Genomic DNA, 13,717 nt, shown 5'->3' on the forward strand with positions numbered 1-13,717 from the left:
AGATATTCAACAAGAATATGCACAAATATATTTGTGAGTGACTACACATTGTATAATACTAATAATCGCTAATGTTCATAGAGCACTTCGAAAACACTAAATACTTTATAAGCATTTTCTTATTAACTCACACACACACACAAACTCATAAGAAAAGCACTGTTGGTATTCCTTTTTGCAAATCAGTAAACTGAGGCACAGAGAGGTCAGATGACTTCTTCCCAAGACTGAGTAGACTAAGATAGGTGGAGCATGAGATTCAAATTAGAGTTGCCAGTCTGGACAGACGTGCTTAACTGCCACACTGTCCTGAGTCACTGTGTTTAGAGCAGTGGGTGCCTGGCTGGACAAGATCTGGAGGTGTCCCTTCCCTAGGGGAGCTCACAGTCTGAGCACCGGGAAGAAACCCGGAGTTCATTTACTCCGTTCTTCCTCCAGGTGTGGTCCCTGACAACAGCATTAGCATCACCTGGGCACATGTTCCAAACGCCAAAGCTCCAGCCCAGCCCCACCCACTGGATCACGATGTGCAGTTTAACAAGATCCGCAGGTGCTTGGTGTGTACGTTAAAGTCGGAGAAGCCTGTTCTACAGCCACTTCTCTTATTAGAGGTGAGAAACTGAGGCCCAGGAGGTTGGAGGTTACAGAGTGGTGGAACTTCAGGGCTTGGTGCCTGGAGCCCAGCCTAGGCCTGAACGGACCCTTCCACTCTTAAGAGGCCATGTGGGTAGGACATGAGAAGGAAGGGGTAGCGCGACAAGGTGCTCGGCGCGCGCAAAGTGCTCGGCGCGCGCAGTGCGGCGCGCGCAAGGTGCTCACGGGGCTCCCGGGCCCGGCCTAGCCGGGCTGAGGCGACGCGGGCGCCGGGCGGGCCGGGCCGCCGGGCCGCCGCGCGGCGTCCCCGTCCCTGCGCTGGCCCGGCCCGGCCCCTCAGCTCCACCCCCTGCCTCCCCCTCCCGCCTGCTCGCGCCTCCTGAAAAGCCAGCCCGCCCGGGGCGGCGGCGCAGAGCCGGCCCGGCGCACGAGGCAGCCAGCGCGGCCATGACGGCGGAGAAGGCGCTGCCTCTGGGCAACGGGAAGGCTGCCGAGGAGGCGCGGGAGTCTGAGGTGCTGGGTAGCGGCGGCGGCAGCGGGGGCGCGGCGTCCGCCCGCGACCCGCGCGACAAGCGCGACAAGGCAGTCCACGAGCGCGGCCACTGGAATAACAAGGTGGAGTTCGTGCTGAGCGTGGCAGGGGAAATCATCGGGCTGGGCAACGTGTGGCGCTTCCCTTACCTGTGCTACAAGAACGGCGGAGGTGAGGCGACGCGCGGCCCTGAGGAGAATGCGTTGGGGGAAGCCAGCCCTGTGGGGGCGGGGAGCTAGGGGTGAGCGCGAGACCCCTCCCGCGCCTGCGTGTAGGGGGCCCCTCGCGGAGAACGCCGGCCCGGCCCACCTGGCGAGCGAGTTTACCCCTGAGCAAGGCCGCTGTCCCAGTGCGCATGCGCGCCTCGCACCTGCGTGTACCACCTGCTAGCACGCGGGGACTTGTCCGCCAGGTGTGTTCTGTCCCAGCGTGAGGTGCAGACCGAGACGAGGAGCCCTTCATGTTTGGGGCAGGAGACAGACCCTTTGAGCCTCAGCTTTCCTGACTGGAAACCTGCATGAAGGAAAGGGGCTCATAATCTGAGTAGGCTCGGGTTTTGAGCGCTTGTTGAAACACCAGCCTCCGTACTAAACTTTACTTACACCGTCTCATTTCATCCTACAGTCATCTTTGTAGGTAGTGCTATACCCGTTTTGCAGATGAGGAAACTAAGGGCCAGAGGAGTCACTCACTTAATAAGGGGTAAAGATGGGATTCTGACACCAAAGTCCTGCTTTTAAAGTGGGATTGGATGACAACAGGGAGAACTTTTAGGTGAGGCATTGCTGTTTGATTCCCTGCCTTTCATTTGCTCGTAGGGCCTTTTCTAGGGCCTATTTTCAGGACTGTCTGGTGGGAAAATGGGCAGCAAACAGTTTCTTTTACTGGTCTCAGTCACTCATGACAAATAGCAACAATAATAATTGGATGTTTAGAAGATGCTTAAAGCTTGCAGGGGTCAGGGAAAGGAAGGTGATGAGAGGGTTGTTTCTAGAGACAACGTGTCCGACTCAGTTTGGTGGAGATGCAGCAGTGAGTCCTCAAATCTCCCAGCCCAAGGAAGGGGCTCCAGGCTTTAGGAGCCCCCGACCTGTCATATCAGCAGGACAGCTGGGAGTTCCGTGGCAGAGGACTTTGTGAAACCTTGAGTGGCACAGTTTCTGCAAGGAGAAGTCTGTGTCTATGTTTTCCTCCCTCTATTTGCTGTGTCCCTCCAGCAGATCCCCAGACCCCAGTGAAGGTGGCTCAGAGGTTGGCAGGGACCACACTGTTAGGCTTCGTGGAGCGGGACTTCCTGTGCGGGCAGCTGCAGGGAGAGTGAAAAGGGTACTGCTTGGCCAGGGCCCTTTCTTTGGAGACATTCATCCTGAAGGCACAGCCTGCTCCAAGCCTGCCCTGCACTGGTAATGAAGTGGCCGCCAGTGTTGGTGGCTTGGCAAGGGGGAGAGATGGAGCAGACCCAGAGACCCCGAACGTGCCCTGTGCCCTCATCTGGGAATCCGCCTCTCTTTGCACATTCAGCCTGTGTAAGCTGCCATGTCCGCTTAGATGCCTGTGGAAACCCTTTGGGATAGTCCCAGGCAAGAGCTGTTTTAACATCTTTTTTCTTTTTCTTTTTTAAATACGGGAAATTCTTATGCCAAAACAAAAACAAAAAATGCATTCCTAAAATCAGAAAATAGTGTAAGTTGCATTAATTACAAACTCTGCCTCAGATGAAAAAACAGGTTGTAGTGAGTCAAGTTTAAAAATGAGTCATTTTCTTTTTACTCTAATGAGACAAGAGTCTCCGTTGGGTGCACAGATATCCTGGTTTAATTGAGCTAGTTATCCAAAGGATTACTAGCTTTGTGAACAGAGAGGCCACAAGGCTTTCAGAAAGTGTCATCTGTTAGGTTCTAGAGGATTCACAGGTAAATTACAGCATATTCGGGAAACTTCTGTGGCTTGTTTTAATCACTTAGATTTATATTCAGCAAACAGACCCTCTTATCTTCTTTTACACACTTTTTGCCTTCTAATATAGTTGGGGTATCTGCTTATCAACTGTTTACCTTTTTAAAAAAATCTACACAGCTCTACTCATAAATTGCAACAATAGTTTAGTATTTCTTTCCCAAGGTGAAACTTTGTAAAAATAGAAAACTAAGACCTTTTCAAAACCTGGTAAATATTGTCCTATTATCAGGATTGATCAAAATCGTTGCTTTCAATCCTGTGGTTAAAGGGACTCATTTAGCAAAAAGCAATTTCAGTGAAAGCCTTCATTTGTGAGATCAGATGGTGGGGAATAGCGTGTGTTTTCATGCTTTGTTATTAGACAAGAGAGAGAGAATGAGGGATTTGGGAAAATCCCTTTCTTCTTGTAATGGCTCATGTTCACCTCAGTTATTTAATTTGTTTCACAGAAAGGCTCAGGCAGTGGGTATTGTGTTTCAAGATGGGAGCACTAAAGCTTACGGTGGTCTTTTCTCAGATTGACTCAAAGCCAGCCTCTCTGGACGGATTCTTGCTACGAACTGCTTATAACTCAGCTTCATACCTGGGGCTCACGTACAAGGGCCTGTTACTGCTCATTGTATATCTCCTTGAGAATGCCTTTCTTTATGAAGACTTTTTGCAGGTCACTTCCCAAGTAAGAAGAAGAGGTCCCCCTCCCCTGGCCTGTTGAGGTTACTTTAGAATATAAAAGAAGGATGTAGCGTTCAGGGAGGGAATGAATTTGACCTGCGCTGGAGGGTAGAGTGCATAAATAAAAGAATCAAGCATATAACACAACTTCTTCTACATTATCATCTTAGCTGCACAACAGTTCTGTGAGATAAGTGGTGCCGATATTAAGTATTAAAGCCCTATTTTACAGTTGAGGAAGTTGAGGCTGGGAGATGTGACATAAACTTGTTCAAGGGAGTAGGCAGCAGAGAGCACAAACCCAGGCTCACATTTTCTGACTCTGGTCCTCATAGCAGGAACTTGAACTCAAGCTCAGAGCACATGAGGTATTGCCTCTGGTAGGTGCTTATTAAAGGGCTGAACGTGAAGTGGTAGAGGCAATTTTAACCTCATTCGCTTACTTTGCATCCTTGCAGGGGCATTCCTGATTCCCTATGTGGTGTTTTTTATATGCTGTGGGATTCCTGTTTTTTTCCTGGAAACAGCTCTGGGACAATTTACGAGTGAAGGTGGCATTACGTGTTGGAGGAAAGTGTGCCCTTTATTTGAAGGTAAGTGCTGAGTTAATAACAAAGTAAAAGGGTTCCTGGGTGATGTCAGGTTGTGAAGGGCAGCTTTTAACAAGGCGGAAAGAGACAAATCACTGGCTTTCCTTCGTTCTTTCAGGCATTGGCTATGCAACGCAGGTGATTGAGGCCCATCTAAACGTGTACTACATCATCATCCTGGCGTGGGCCATTTTCTACCTGAGCAACTGCTTCACCACCGAGCTCCCCTGGGCCACCTGTGGGCACAAATGGAACACAGGTATGGCCTCCAGGGAGGGTCTCTCTGATGGTCCTGCTGGGGGACCTGGGATTGGTGGTATGTCATGTCTCTTGCCATGAGTCCAGATTCCAATGAAAGTGTACCTGTTCTGTACACTCTTCAGCTCTGAACCTGAGCTGAGTACTGGCCCAGGGATTGGCACAGGGAGAAGAACTGTGATGCTCTTTCCTTGCTTTGCCAAATACAGAGACTGGACCCTTCCTGCACAGAGTAGGGATGCAGGGAAGAAGTACTAAACTGAGGTTCGGGGGGTTGGGCTGCAATTGCAGCCCTGCCTCTGAGTGTCAGATTTTCCTCTGTAAAATGAAGGGGTTAGACTAGATCAAGGGTTGCAGACAGGGGGCCTGTCAGCCAGTTAGGCTTTAGATCAGTGACCAGCAAATTTCAAAAATGTATTTGGTTGTCAAAATTGAAAAATCAGAAGGCTTGACATGAAAATCCAGATTTTTCAGCTTCTCTTGAAAAATTAAAAAGATCTGGCCAAACCAGAGCCACATTCCCACATTCTTACTTGGCAGCAGGGGCTGCAGCTGAGAACCGTCTGTTGCCTTTGCTTGAAGCTTCTGTCCTCAAGCTGGCCACAGTCCCCACCCAGCTCACATTGCTCATTTACTCTACCTGTCCTACCCAGGTAGATACTTGAATTCACCACCCTCCTCCTGCCTTGAACGGGTAACTTTTTACATTACTTTGGATTGTAATATACTGTTTACTTTTCAAGTTGTCATCCTGTCAGGATTGAATCTTACAATCTAGGGAAGGCAAATACTTCTCAACCCCTGTCTTTGGAGGCTGTGCTCAGTGCAGACATCACTAGTCGATTGTAGAATGCTTTCCTTTTGAGTCTAGTCTTGGCCTCAGAACTCTGCTCAGTAGTCTAGGCAGCCACCACCTTTTGACTGGAATCAACACACATGCTTTAACCTGTTTGCCATTTGTGTTGTAACCTGTGGTTAGGTTGTCAATGGAAGTGGCCAGTCATCCTGAAAGCTGAGACACAGTGAGACTGGGTAGGATGTTGGTCACCAGCAGAAGGAACAGTGGGCATTAGACCAAGAAAACGCTGTGAGCTAGCTTCTATCCCTGCATGACTTTGCCTTGCTTCCCCCACCCACCACGTTTTGTGGGGTCTTGTTTATCAAACTAAAATTCAAGGACATGTTCTTGGAGGGCTGTGAGTCCTCCCTGATAATTTAATTGTGCATCTTTATTTTGAGGATATTCTAAAAATATGTGCATGTTCTGGATCATCTGCACAGCCACCTTATAAATGAGGACGGCTGGGGGATCTCAGTGCCTGACTTTGTCCGTGTTTACAATTTAAGATGCATTCTTGGTGAACAGGATGATGGTGGCCAAGGGAAAAAGAGCAGAGAGATTTAATTCATAAATGGTCATTGATGCTAAGTCCAGCCAAGAATGCAACAAACTGTAGGAACAAAGGTTTTGCAAATTTGTGACCGGAGAAGAATGGTGGTAGAATTGAATCTCAAATAGTGCATGGAAAAATACGCAAGCTTGGGCTTCCCTGGGGGCACAGTGGTTGAGGGTCCGCCTGCCGATGCAGGAGACACGGGTTCGTGCCCTGGTCTGGGAAGATCCCACATGCCGCGGAGCAGCTGGGCCCATGAGCCATGGCCGCTGAGCCTGTGCGTCCGAAGCCTGTGCTCCGCAACGGGAGAGGCCCCAACAGTGAGAGGCCCGCGTACCGCAAAAAGAAAAAAAATACGCAAGCTTAATTCCATAGACCCTACCTCCTACCTGTCAGTTCTGTTTTTCTGTTGGGAAATCGATTTAATGTCACAAGATGGCATTATCATATACATCCGTTTTATGCTATCAATTTGAATTGTGTTGGTTCCACAGTATAGTTGGCATTTAACTTGTAAGTTCTGGTTTTATAGGTGTTTGAATACTATAATCACAGACTTTATAATTCATTACTTATTTGTAAAAGATTAAATGTCATTTTAATAAAAAATACTGTGTCAACCTTGGGTGTCTGAGACATTTTTTTGCTCTAGAAAAAAATATTTGAGAAACAGTGTTTTAGAGAATCTGATCAAAGCTAAGGGCTCCTCTCCAGAAAAAGGCACAAGTGTACATTCAGGCATTTTGCCTATAATATTAGGTTCCCAGACTTCTCTTAGGACTGTCTGTGGACCCCACAGACCATCTCCTTTCCTAATATGGTTAGCACTTGCCCAGAGAAGTGGGAAGGGGGCAGACACTTGGGGAACTTTTCCCCAGTGGGCTGCAAAGCTTTCTTCCACTGATTGCATTCCCTTTTCTCTGAGGGCGCGTGAACACTTGTGTGAAACATCACATATAGGAAGGCTTCCTGTTCTGGAGATTATAGATGGAGTTGGAGGGCTCGTGCACACATGAGGAGAGCGAAGGGCCAGAGTGAGGCTGAACACGGGCTCCGTGCTGGCCACTGTGCTGGGTGCATGGGCTTTGAAGCGCATGGGTGCAGGAGGCCCTGTCCTCTGGGAGCTCACAGTCTGGTGACTGAGGTAGCTCCGTGAACAGGGAGGTGCAGGAAGGAAACCCAGATCCCATGGTGGCAGACAGAACCAGGCAATAACCATGGCAAAGGAGGTGGAGCCTTGGTTGGAGTTGATTCCGTTTTCTTCCCCTAACTGGCTGGTGACTTGTGAGGGGGGAATGGGTGTGGGTGGGGTCCCTTGACTACTTCTGAACCCTGATTCCTCCTCTTCAGAATAAAGGGCATGGAGAAGGAGGTTCCTTGGAGGACCTTTAAATTCTAACTTTCTTAGAATTCAGGAGATAGAGATCACGGAAGGCTTCTTGGAGGAGAGGTTCACGGGCTGACCTGGGCCTTAGAGGATGAACACTCAGATGTTTTTAACTTGAGATTCAAATCTCTCTTGGTCATCAAGTTTCATGAAATGAGAAGAGATATTCAATAAGTCCTTTCCTGGATTGAGGGAATGATGAAGGAATTAGGGATTCTTTACACATTTGGATGTTATTTCATCCAGTCATCAGGTCTTTATGAGGCAGCTGTGACATTAGCCTCTTCTTCCATGAAGAAAAACTGAGTCTCACCTGCATTACTGGCCCAGGGACACCATGGCTGACGCCCCCCTTTAGCCCCCTTGTTCCTGCCGGGGCCACTGAGCAGAACAGGTAAATGCTATGGACAGGCCTTAGGCAGGGAAGTGGAAAAGGTGAAAGATTCAAGAACCAGGCCAGAGGAAAGAATTGGAAAGGCCATATTCGTGGGAATAGGAGAGAGGAGATACCCTGCCCCCCAAACTTCTCCTCCTGTTTGAATCGAGCCAAGCCTCCCTCTTAAACTGTTTGTAAGTGATTGATTTTCCCCACAGTGCTCTCTGAGCCATGTTTACCCGGAGCGGCTGGGTGAAACCGCTGGGTTGCTCCATCGGCCCTGAGGGTTTTGCAAGCTCCAGCCCTCACCGAGGGTAATTTTCCTGTGTTTCTTGTCTTGTTTCCACTGTAGAGAACTGCGTGGAGTTCCAGAAACTGAACGCAACCAACCACAGCCGTGTGTCCCTACAGAATGCCACCTCTCCCGTCATGGAGTTTTGGGAGTAAGTGGAAACATCTTGTCTCCTTTGGCCCCGGGGGGGGGCTCTGTCCTGGTGCTGCTCAGTTAACGTTGCCCCCACCCTTGGAAAAAGCCTGACCCTGCCTCCAGCCTCGTACTTCCTGGCTTCTATGGGCATCTGGCTGCTTTGGAAGCCAGAATGGAGACCTTGAGAGGTTTCCCAAAGGGGCAGCTGAGAGAAATGCTTTCTTGTTCTTTGATGACATGTCAGCATGCCCACTTACTGGGACAAGAAGTGCTTGGTAAAATGATGGGCAGTTCAGCAATTCATTTTTAACAAAAGATAAGATTTGGCACGTTTACAATAAACTAAGTCAAGAATATATTTAGCCTTGAAAGCAGACGTCTCCGGGGGGGGCAGGTTAGCTTTCTCTCAGTAGCAGCAATGTCACGCGGAAAGGAAGTACATCAACATTAACGGGTACAGGTTGTGAAGAGGCAGGTTTTCAACGTACTTAGGAAGAGCTTTAGCCTCACAGAGTTGTCTGCAAGTACTTCCGAAGGTTGTAAGCCCTTGTTCCTGGAAGAGTGTGACCAGTGTAGGCCTGCTGATGGTTGTTGGGAAGGTGCCTGAATCCACAGACGTTATAGGCAGTAGTCGTGTGGGTGGGCATTTTCCCAGAGACGGGCATTTTTCATCAGTATTCCAAAGAGGTCTGTGGCCCTGGAGTTACGAGAGCTGCCACGCACGGTTGTATAAGTTGTTCACTGCACACCCCTAGAGGGCATGATTTACATTGTGAATGTGCAGAATTGTGCAGTGCCCCAGGAATTGAAGAGCAGTTTCCTCTGTGGGTTGAAGGGTGGCTAAAGGCTTTCTGAGGCTTTTTAATCTGGAAAGGTCTGGCTTCATTGAAGACCCTCCCCTACTTTAATGATAGTGTAGAGGGACAGTGGTTTTAGGAGTGATTTTTATTCTATTCCCAGATACCATTCTTCTCCTTCCCTCTCTAGAGGTCATTATGCTGAATTTAGATTTATCATTCTATAAAATGAATGTAAAGAACATGAGTTTATAATTATAAATATAACTTATTTATATAAATATTGATATAAATAAAATACTTCCCTCTGTACATACATGTGCCTATATACATATATATTCATATTATGTATATCTCCCAAATAATGGCTAAGTCTTCCTTGAATGTTTTAAAATTTTATATTAATGGTATCCATTACTCCCTCTTTCTTATAGCTTTGTTTCTTTGCTCAATATTGGTTTTGAGATGGTCTCCATATTGATACATGTAGCTTCGTTTCATTCATTCTGTTCCTGCTCTATAGTATTTCCATATATAAAGAGTCTACATTGTGTTTACCTGGCTCCTCTTGATGGGCATTTAGACTGTCTCGCGTTTCCCAGTATGATTAAGCTGAGTGAATGTCTTGTTTGTGCTTCTCTGCACAAATCGAGTTTTCTAGGCCATATACCTAACAGTGGAATTACTGGGAGGTAGGGTTCATGCATTGTCACTTTTATCAGATTATGTCAAATTGCTTTTTAAAGGAATTGTGCTAATTTACTCTCCAAATAAGAGTAGAACGAGAATTTCTACTTCTCCCCATTCTAGACCTAGGCACTTGTTCTGGTCAGAGTTTTTAAGTTCTGCCAGTGTAATGGATATGAAATTGTATCCCACTGTTTTAAATTTGCATTTCTCTAATTACTTTATGAGGTTGAACATCTTTTCATGGTTTTTTTTGCTCCATTTGGGTTTCCTCATCCATTAACTTTCTGCTCATATCCTTTTCTCTTTTCTCATAGGTAGGAGTTCTTGATACATTGTAGGTATTAGTACCCATGCTGCAAATAGCTTTTCTTAGTGTGTGGCTTTTCTTTCTTGTTTATGTATGGCATAAATTGTATTGAATTCAAATTTGCCAATAGTTTTCTATTTGGTTTGCACACTTGGTGTCTTATTTAAGATATAGTTCCCTACCCCAAAGTTGTAAAAAAATTTTTTTTCTGGGTTTTCTTTTTTTGGGGGGGTGGTGTTCTTTTAAGAGTTTTAAAGTTTTGTTTTTTCACATTCAGGAATATAATCTACCTGGAATTTTCTTTTTGCATATGGTACAAGGTGGGAATCCAGCCACATATATATATGTATTTGCTGAATTGTTCATCCTATCCCTACTGATTTGTAATGCCATCTTCCATATAAAGTTTTCCTACAAGCACATGTCTGTTTAGGGGCTCTCTGTTCTGCTCATCTCTTTTGCTAACTGTGTGTCAATACTATACCTATAGTTTAATTTTAAGCCTTGACCTCATAAGGCAAGTCCCTCACTTTGCTCTTTCCAAAATTGTTCTGGTCTTCGAAATGAATTTTAGAATCAGCTTGTCGAGTTAAAAAACAATAATAACAGAACAACTCTGTGGGGATTTTGGTTGGGAGAATATTGAACTTACAGGTTAATTTGAGGAAAACTGACATCTTTGTGATTCAGCCTCTCTGTCCATGAACATGGTATAGCCCTCCATTTATTTAGGTCTTTTTTTTTTTTTTTTTCTTTTTTTGCCGTATGCGGGCCTCTCACTGCTGTGGCCTCTCCCATTGCGGAGCACAGGCTCTGGACGCGCAGGCTCAGCGGCCATGGCTCACGGGCCCAGCCGCTCCATGGCATGTGGGATCCTCCCGGACCAGGGCACGAACCTGTGTCCCCTGCATCGGCAGGCGGACTCTCAACCACTGCACCATCAGGGAAGCCCCTATTTGGGTCTTTTAAAATGCCTGATGAAGTAGTGCTGCCTGATGTGGTTGTCAGAGAAGCAGCATTAGAATCACCTGGTTAGGAGTGCAAACTCTAGCTCTCTCCAGACCTACTGAGTCTTAGTCCCAAATAGAGCATCCATATGACATTATGCTAGAGCAGAGGCTGCTCTTGAGGGGTGGGAGGAGGTGCTGTGTGACCTTTTCCAGCCTCACTGGGCTATGGTTTTCCAGTGGAATGTTTAGGACCTGCACATTTGAGTGTCTGCAAAACATGGTCTCTGTGCTCCCTTAGGGAACACAACCTCAAATCCTACACTGGATAAGTTCTCTGTGTAACTTACGTTGCTTTGTACCATTCATTTCCTTTGTAACATGTATGGAAAACCTCGATTAAATTATTATTTGTGCAATATGTTTGATTATTGTGTGAATTCCCCAGGAGGCAGTCATGAAGCAGTACCTTTTCTGGTTTTGCTCACTACTGCCAGTCTATGGAAGGCCCCCAGTGAATATTTACAGAATGTACAGGTACATGGGAGGAAGGTGGCAGGCAATATTTTCTAGAAAATACTACATGAGGCGAGTCAAAGTGGGCTCTGGCAAGAACTCATCCTGTCCCTAAGCTCCCCAGAACAGCACTGTTGGCTTTGAGGATCCCTTTGTCATATCCATGTCACCCACTCATTTGGACACCAAGTGGTGGGAGGGGCAGCGAGTCTGTGTCCTCACTTGTAACTGGGCCTTTTTGTCTGCTACTTGGTTATTCAAAATGAAAGTCAATGTGAGAATGAACCCATCGTTCTAGTTTTCTACTCTGATTGCATTTGTATCATGTATGCAATGTTGAATTCTGCATCCTAAAAGTACTCAAATGCTGGTGTGACGCTCCTTCCTTTGTAAGGTGTTTTTATCAGACAGCTCTCATTCATCTTCTCCTCGGAGCTGAACTTGGAATGTAGAGACTCTGTGAGATGTTTGTAGCATCCTATGAAAAGCTATTTGGAGCCACATAAATTTGAGAAGGGCTGAAAGCCATGCCCTTCAGTAAGAATATCCATTACCTTTGATTAACTCAAATCCCCAAACATATTTTCCCGTGCAATCATTTGGACTCTTTCCCCTCATCCCCCACCCATCGCTCGCCCCAGAATGCTAGCATTCCACTAAATACAGCCTGGGAATCGCTCTGCTAGGAGAAAGTTCTTCCTTGAATTCAGTCATAGTTTGGCTTCTGGGGCTTTGGATAGAACGTGCCTAATTCCTTTCCCATGTGACAGCCCTTCAAGTATTGGATCAAGTGTCCTTAAAAATGTTTCTTTCCTAGTTCTCTTTGCTGTTTCCTTGTGTGGCTGGTTCCCATCTATAGTGTGCTCTTACTGTCTCGCTCTCACTGCCTCTAACTCCAGGGACCTTATTCAGGGCCACATTGCTTGGTCAGAATGGACTGCCTCAGTTGTGTGCTTGTTCATTCATTCAACAAACGTCTGAGCTCCTGGTGCATGTAAGGACACTTGGCGTAATTGGCAGTGGTGGGAATGTAAGACGCCGTTCTAGCCCTCTAGAAGCGGAGGAGAGACAAGCCTGTAGATTCCCATAAAGTCAGTTACAAGGTGCTGTTTCCCTCCGCAGGGCTGCCCATGGCTTTACCCTGACCTTGGGCATCTGGCATCTTGAAAGTTCATTTTCCTTTTCAGGGAATAATTCATGTTACTGGCTTAGCCAGGGAGAACAGCTCAGGCTCTGGGTCAGTCCTGAGTTCTGGCTCAGGCAGGGGGCCTGTGGGGCAGGGGCGGCTTGTCTTCCTCATGTCAGATTTCAAAATCAGGCCACCCTGGTTTCCCTTAGTAACTCATTATGCATCTGGCACCCACGAGTTTATCTCAATATGTTTGCGGTTTTACATGTTGAGCCTGTGTCCTCTGGAGGGATCGAGTGCTATAAGAGTGTAACCGGCATTGTAGCATCAGATGGGCTTTGGTCTATTTTCACTTCCCTTTCTCAGTCGTCTCATCCCTCTCGCCCAGGGTTTTGCAAGCAACTGCATTCTCGCCATGTATACAGTTGAAATCGCTTTTGTGTGGCATCCATTCAGCACACATTTGTTGAGAGCATATTGTGTGCTGAGCCTGCATTAAGCTCTAAGGGTATTCAGTTCTCTATCTTTATTCAGAAGGATGCAGTCTTGTCTTTCTGGTTTATCTTTCCTGGAGGAGGTTTTATAAAATTGTTTATTTCTAAATCATGTGGCCACTTGAACTGATTTTAATTTGGACACAAAATTTGGGCTCCAAGTTGCTGAAGTGAAACTCTTAATTCTTGCTGTGGGCCCGGGGCCGCCCCTGCTTCCTTCGTCTTCCCCTCTGCCCTCCTCCGCACCGGCCTTCTTTCTGTCTTTCGTATGTCCTGGGCTTGTCCTAGGCTCAGTGTCCAGCTTTTGCATAGAAGAGTCCCTTTGCTTAGAAGTTTCCTCACCAAGTGCTTGGGTGTCTGGCTCGTTCTTATCATTGAGTCTTAATTCACGTGTCATTTGGGAAGCCCTCCCTGCCCATCCTGTTGCTTCCACTTATCAGCTGAATCGGCACCCCGGTCCCTCTCAACCCCATCTGTCTGTTTTATTGTCTGCGTAGGACTTACCTGAAATCCTTGTGTCTTTTTTACTAGTTTATTCTCTCTCTCCCTCCATTAGACTATAAGCCCTATGCCAGGAAGGACTGTCCTGTTTTGTTCCCTGTTGTCCTGCCAGCACATTCTAAGTGCTCACAAAATATTTATTCAAAC

General features: G+C 46.9%; 1 protein-coding gene across 4 annotated transcripts in view; it reads left to right on the forward strand.

Annotated features, from left to right (window-relative positions):
* Nucleotides 1-962: 962 nt before the first annotated feature.
* The window catches only part of SLC6A11 (solute carrier family 6 member 11), a 120,394-nt gene continuing 107,639 nt past the window's right edge, over nucleotides 963-13,717 (forward strand). For 2 of the 4 annotated variants that reach the window (XR_010947170.1, XM_067755458.1), the window contains exons 1-4: nucleotides 963-1,297; nucleotides 4,216-4,350; nucleotides 4,466-4,606; nucleotides 8,115-8,205. Coding sequence is in view for 3 of the 4 variants with exons in the window: in XM_067755458.1 (XP_067611559.1) it covers nucleotides 1,042-1,297; nucleotides 4,216-4,350; nucleotides 4,466-4,606; nucleotides 8,115-8,205 (623 nt within the window). In the remaining variant the exon portion in view is untranslated. The remainder of the gene's footprint in view (nucleotides 1,298-4,215; nucleotides 4,351-4,465; nucleotides 4,607-8,114; nucleotides 8,206-13,717) is intronic. The other 2 variants (XM_067755460.1, XM_067755457.1) reach the window with 2 other exon arrangements.

Source organism: Pseudorca crassidens, chromosome 10 (assembly GCF_039906515.1).
Source record: "Pseudorca crassidens isolate mPseCra1 chromosome 10, mPseCra1.hap1, whole genome shotgun sequence".
Taxonomy (NCBI): domain Eukaryota; kingdom Metazoa; phylum Chordata; class Mammalia; order Artiodactyla; family Delphinidae; genus Pseudorca; species Pseudorca crassidens.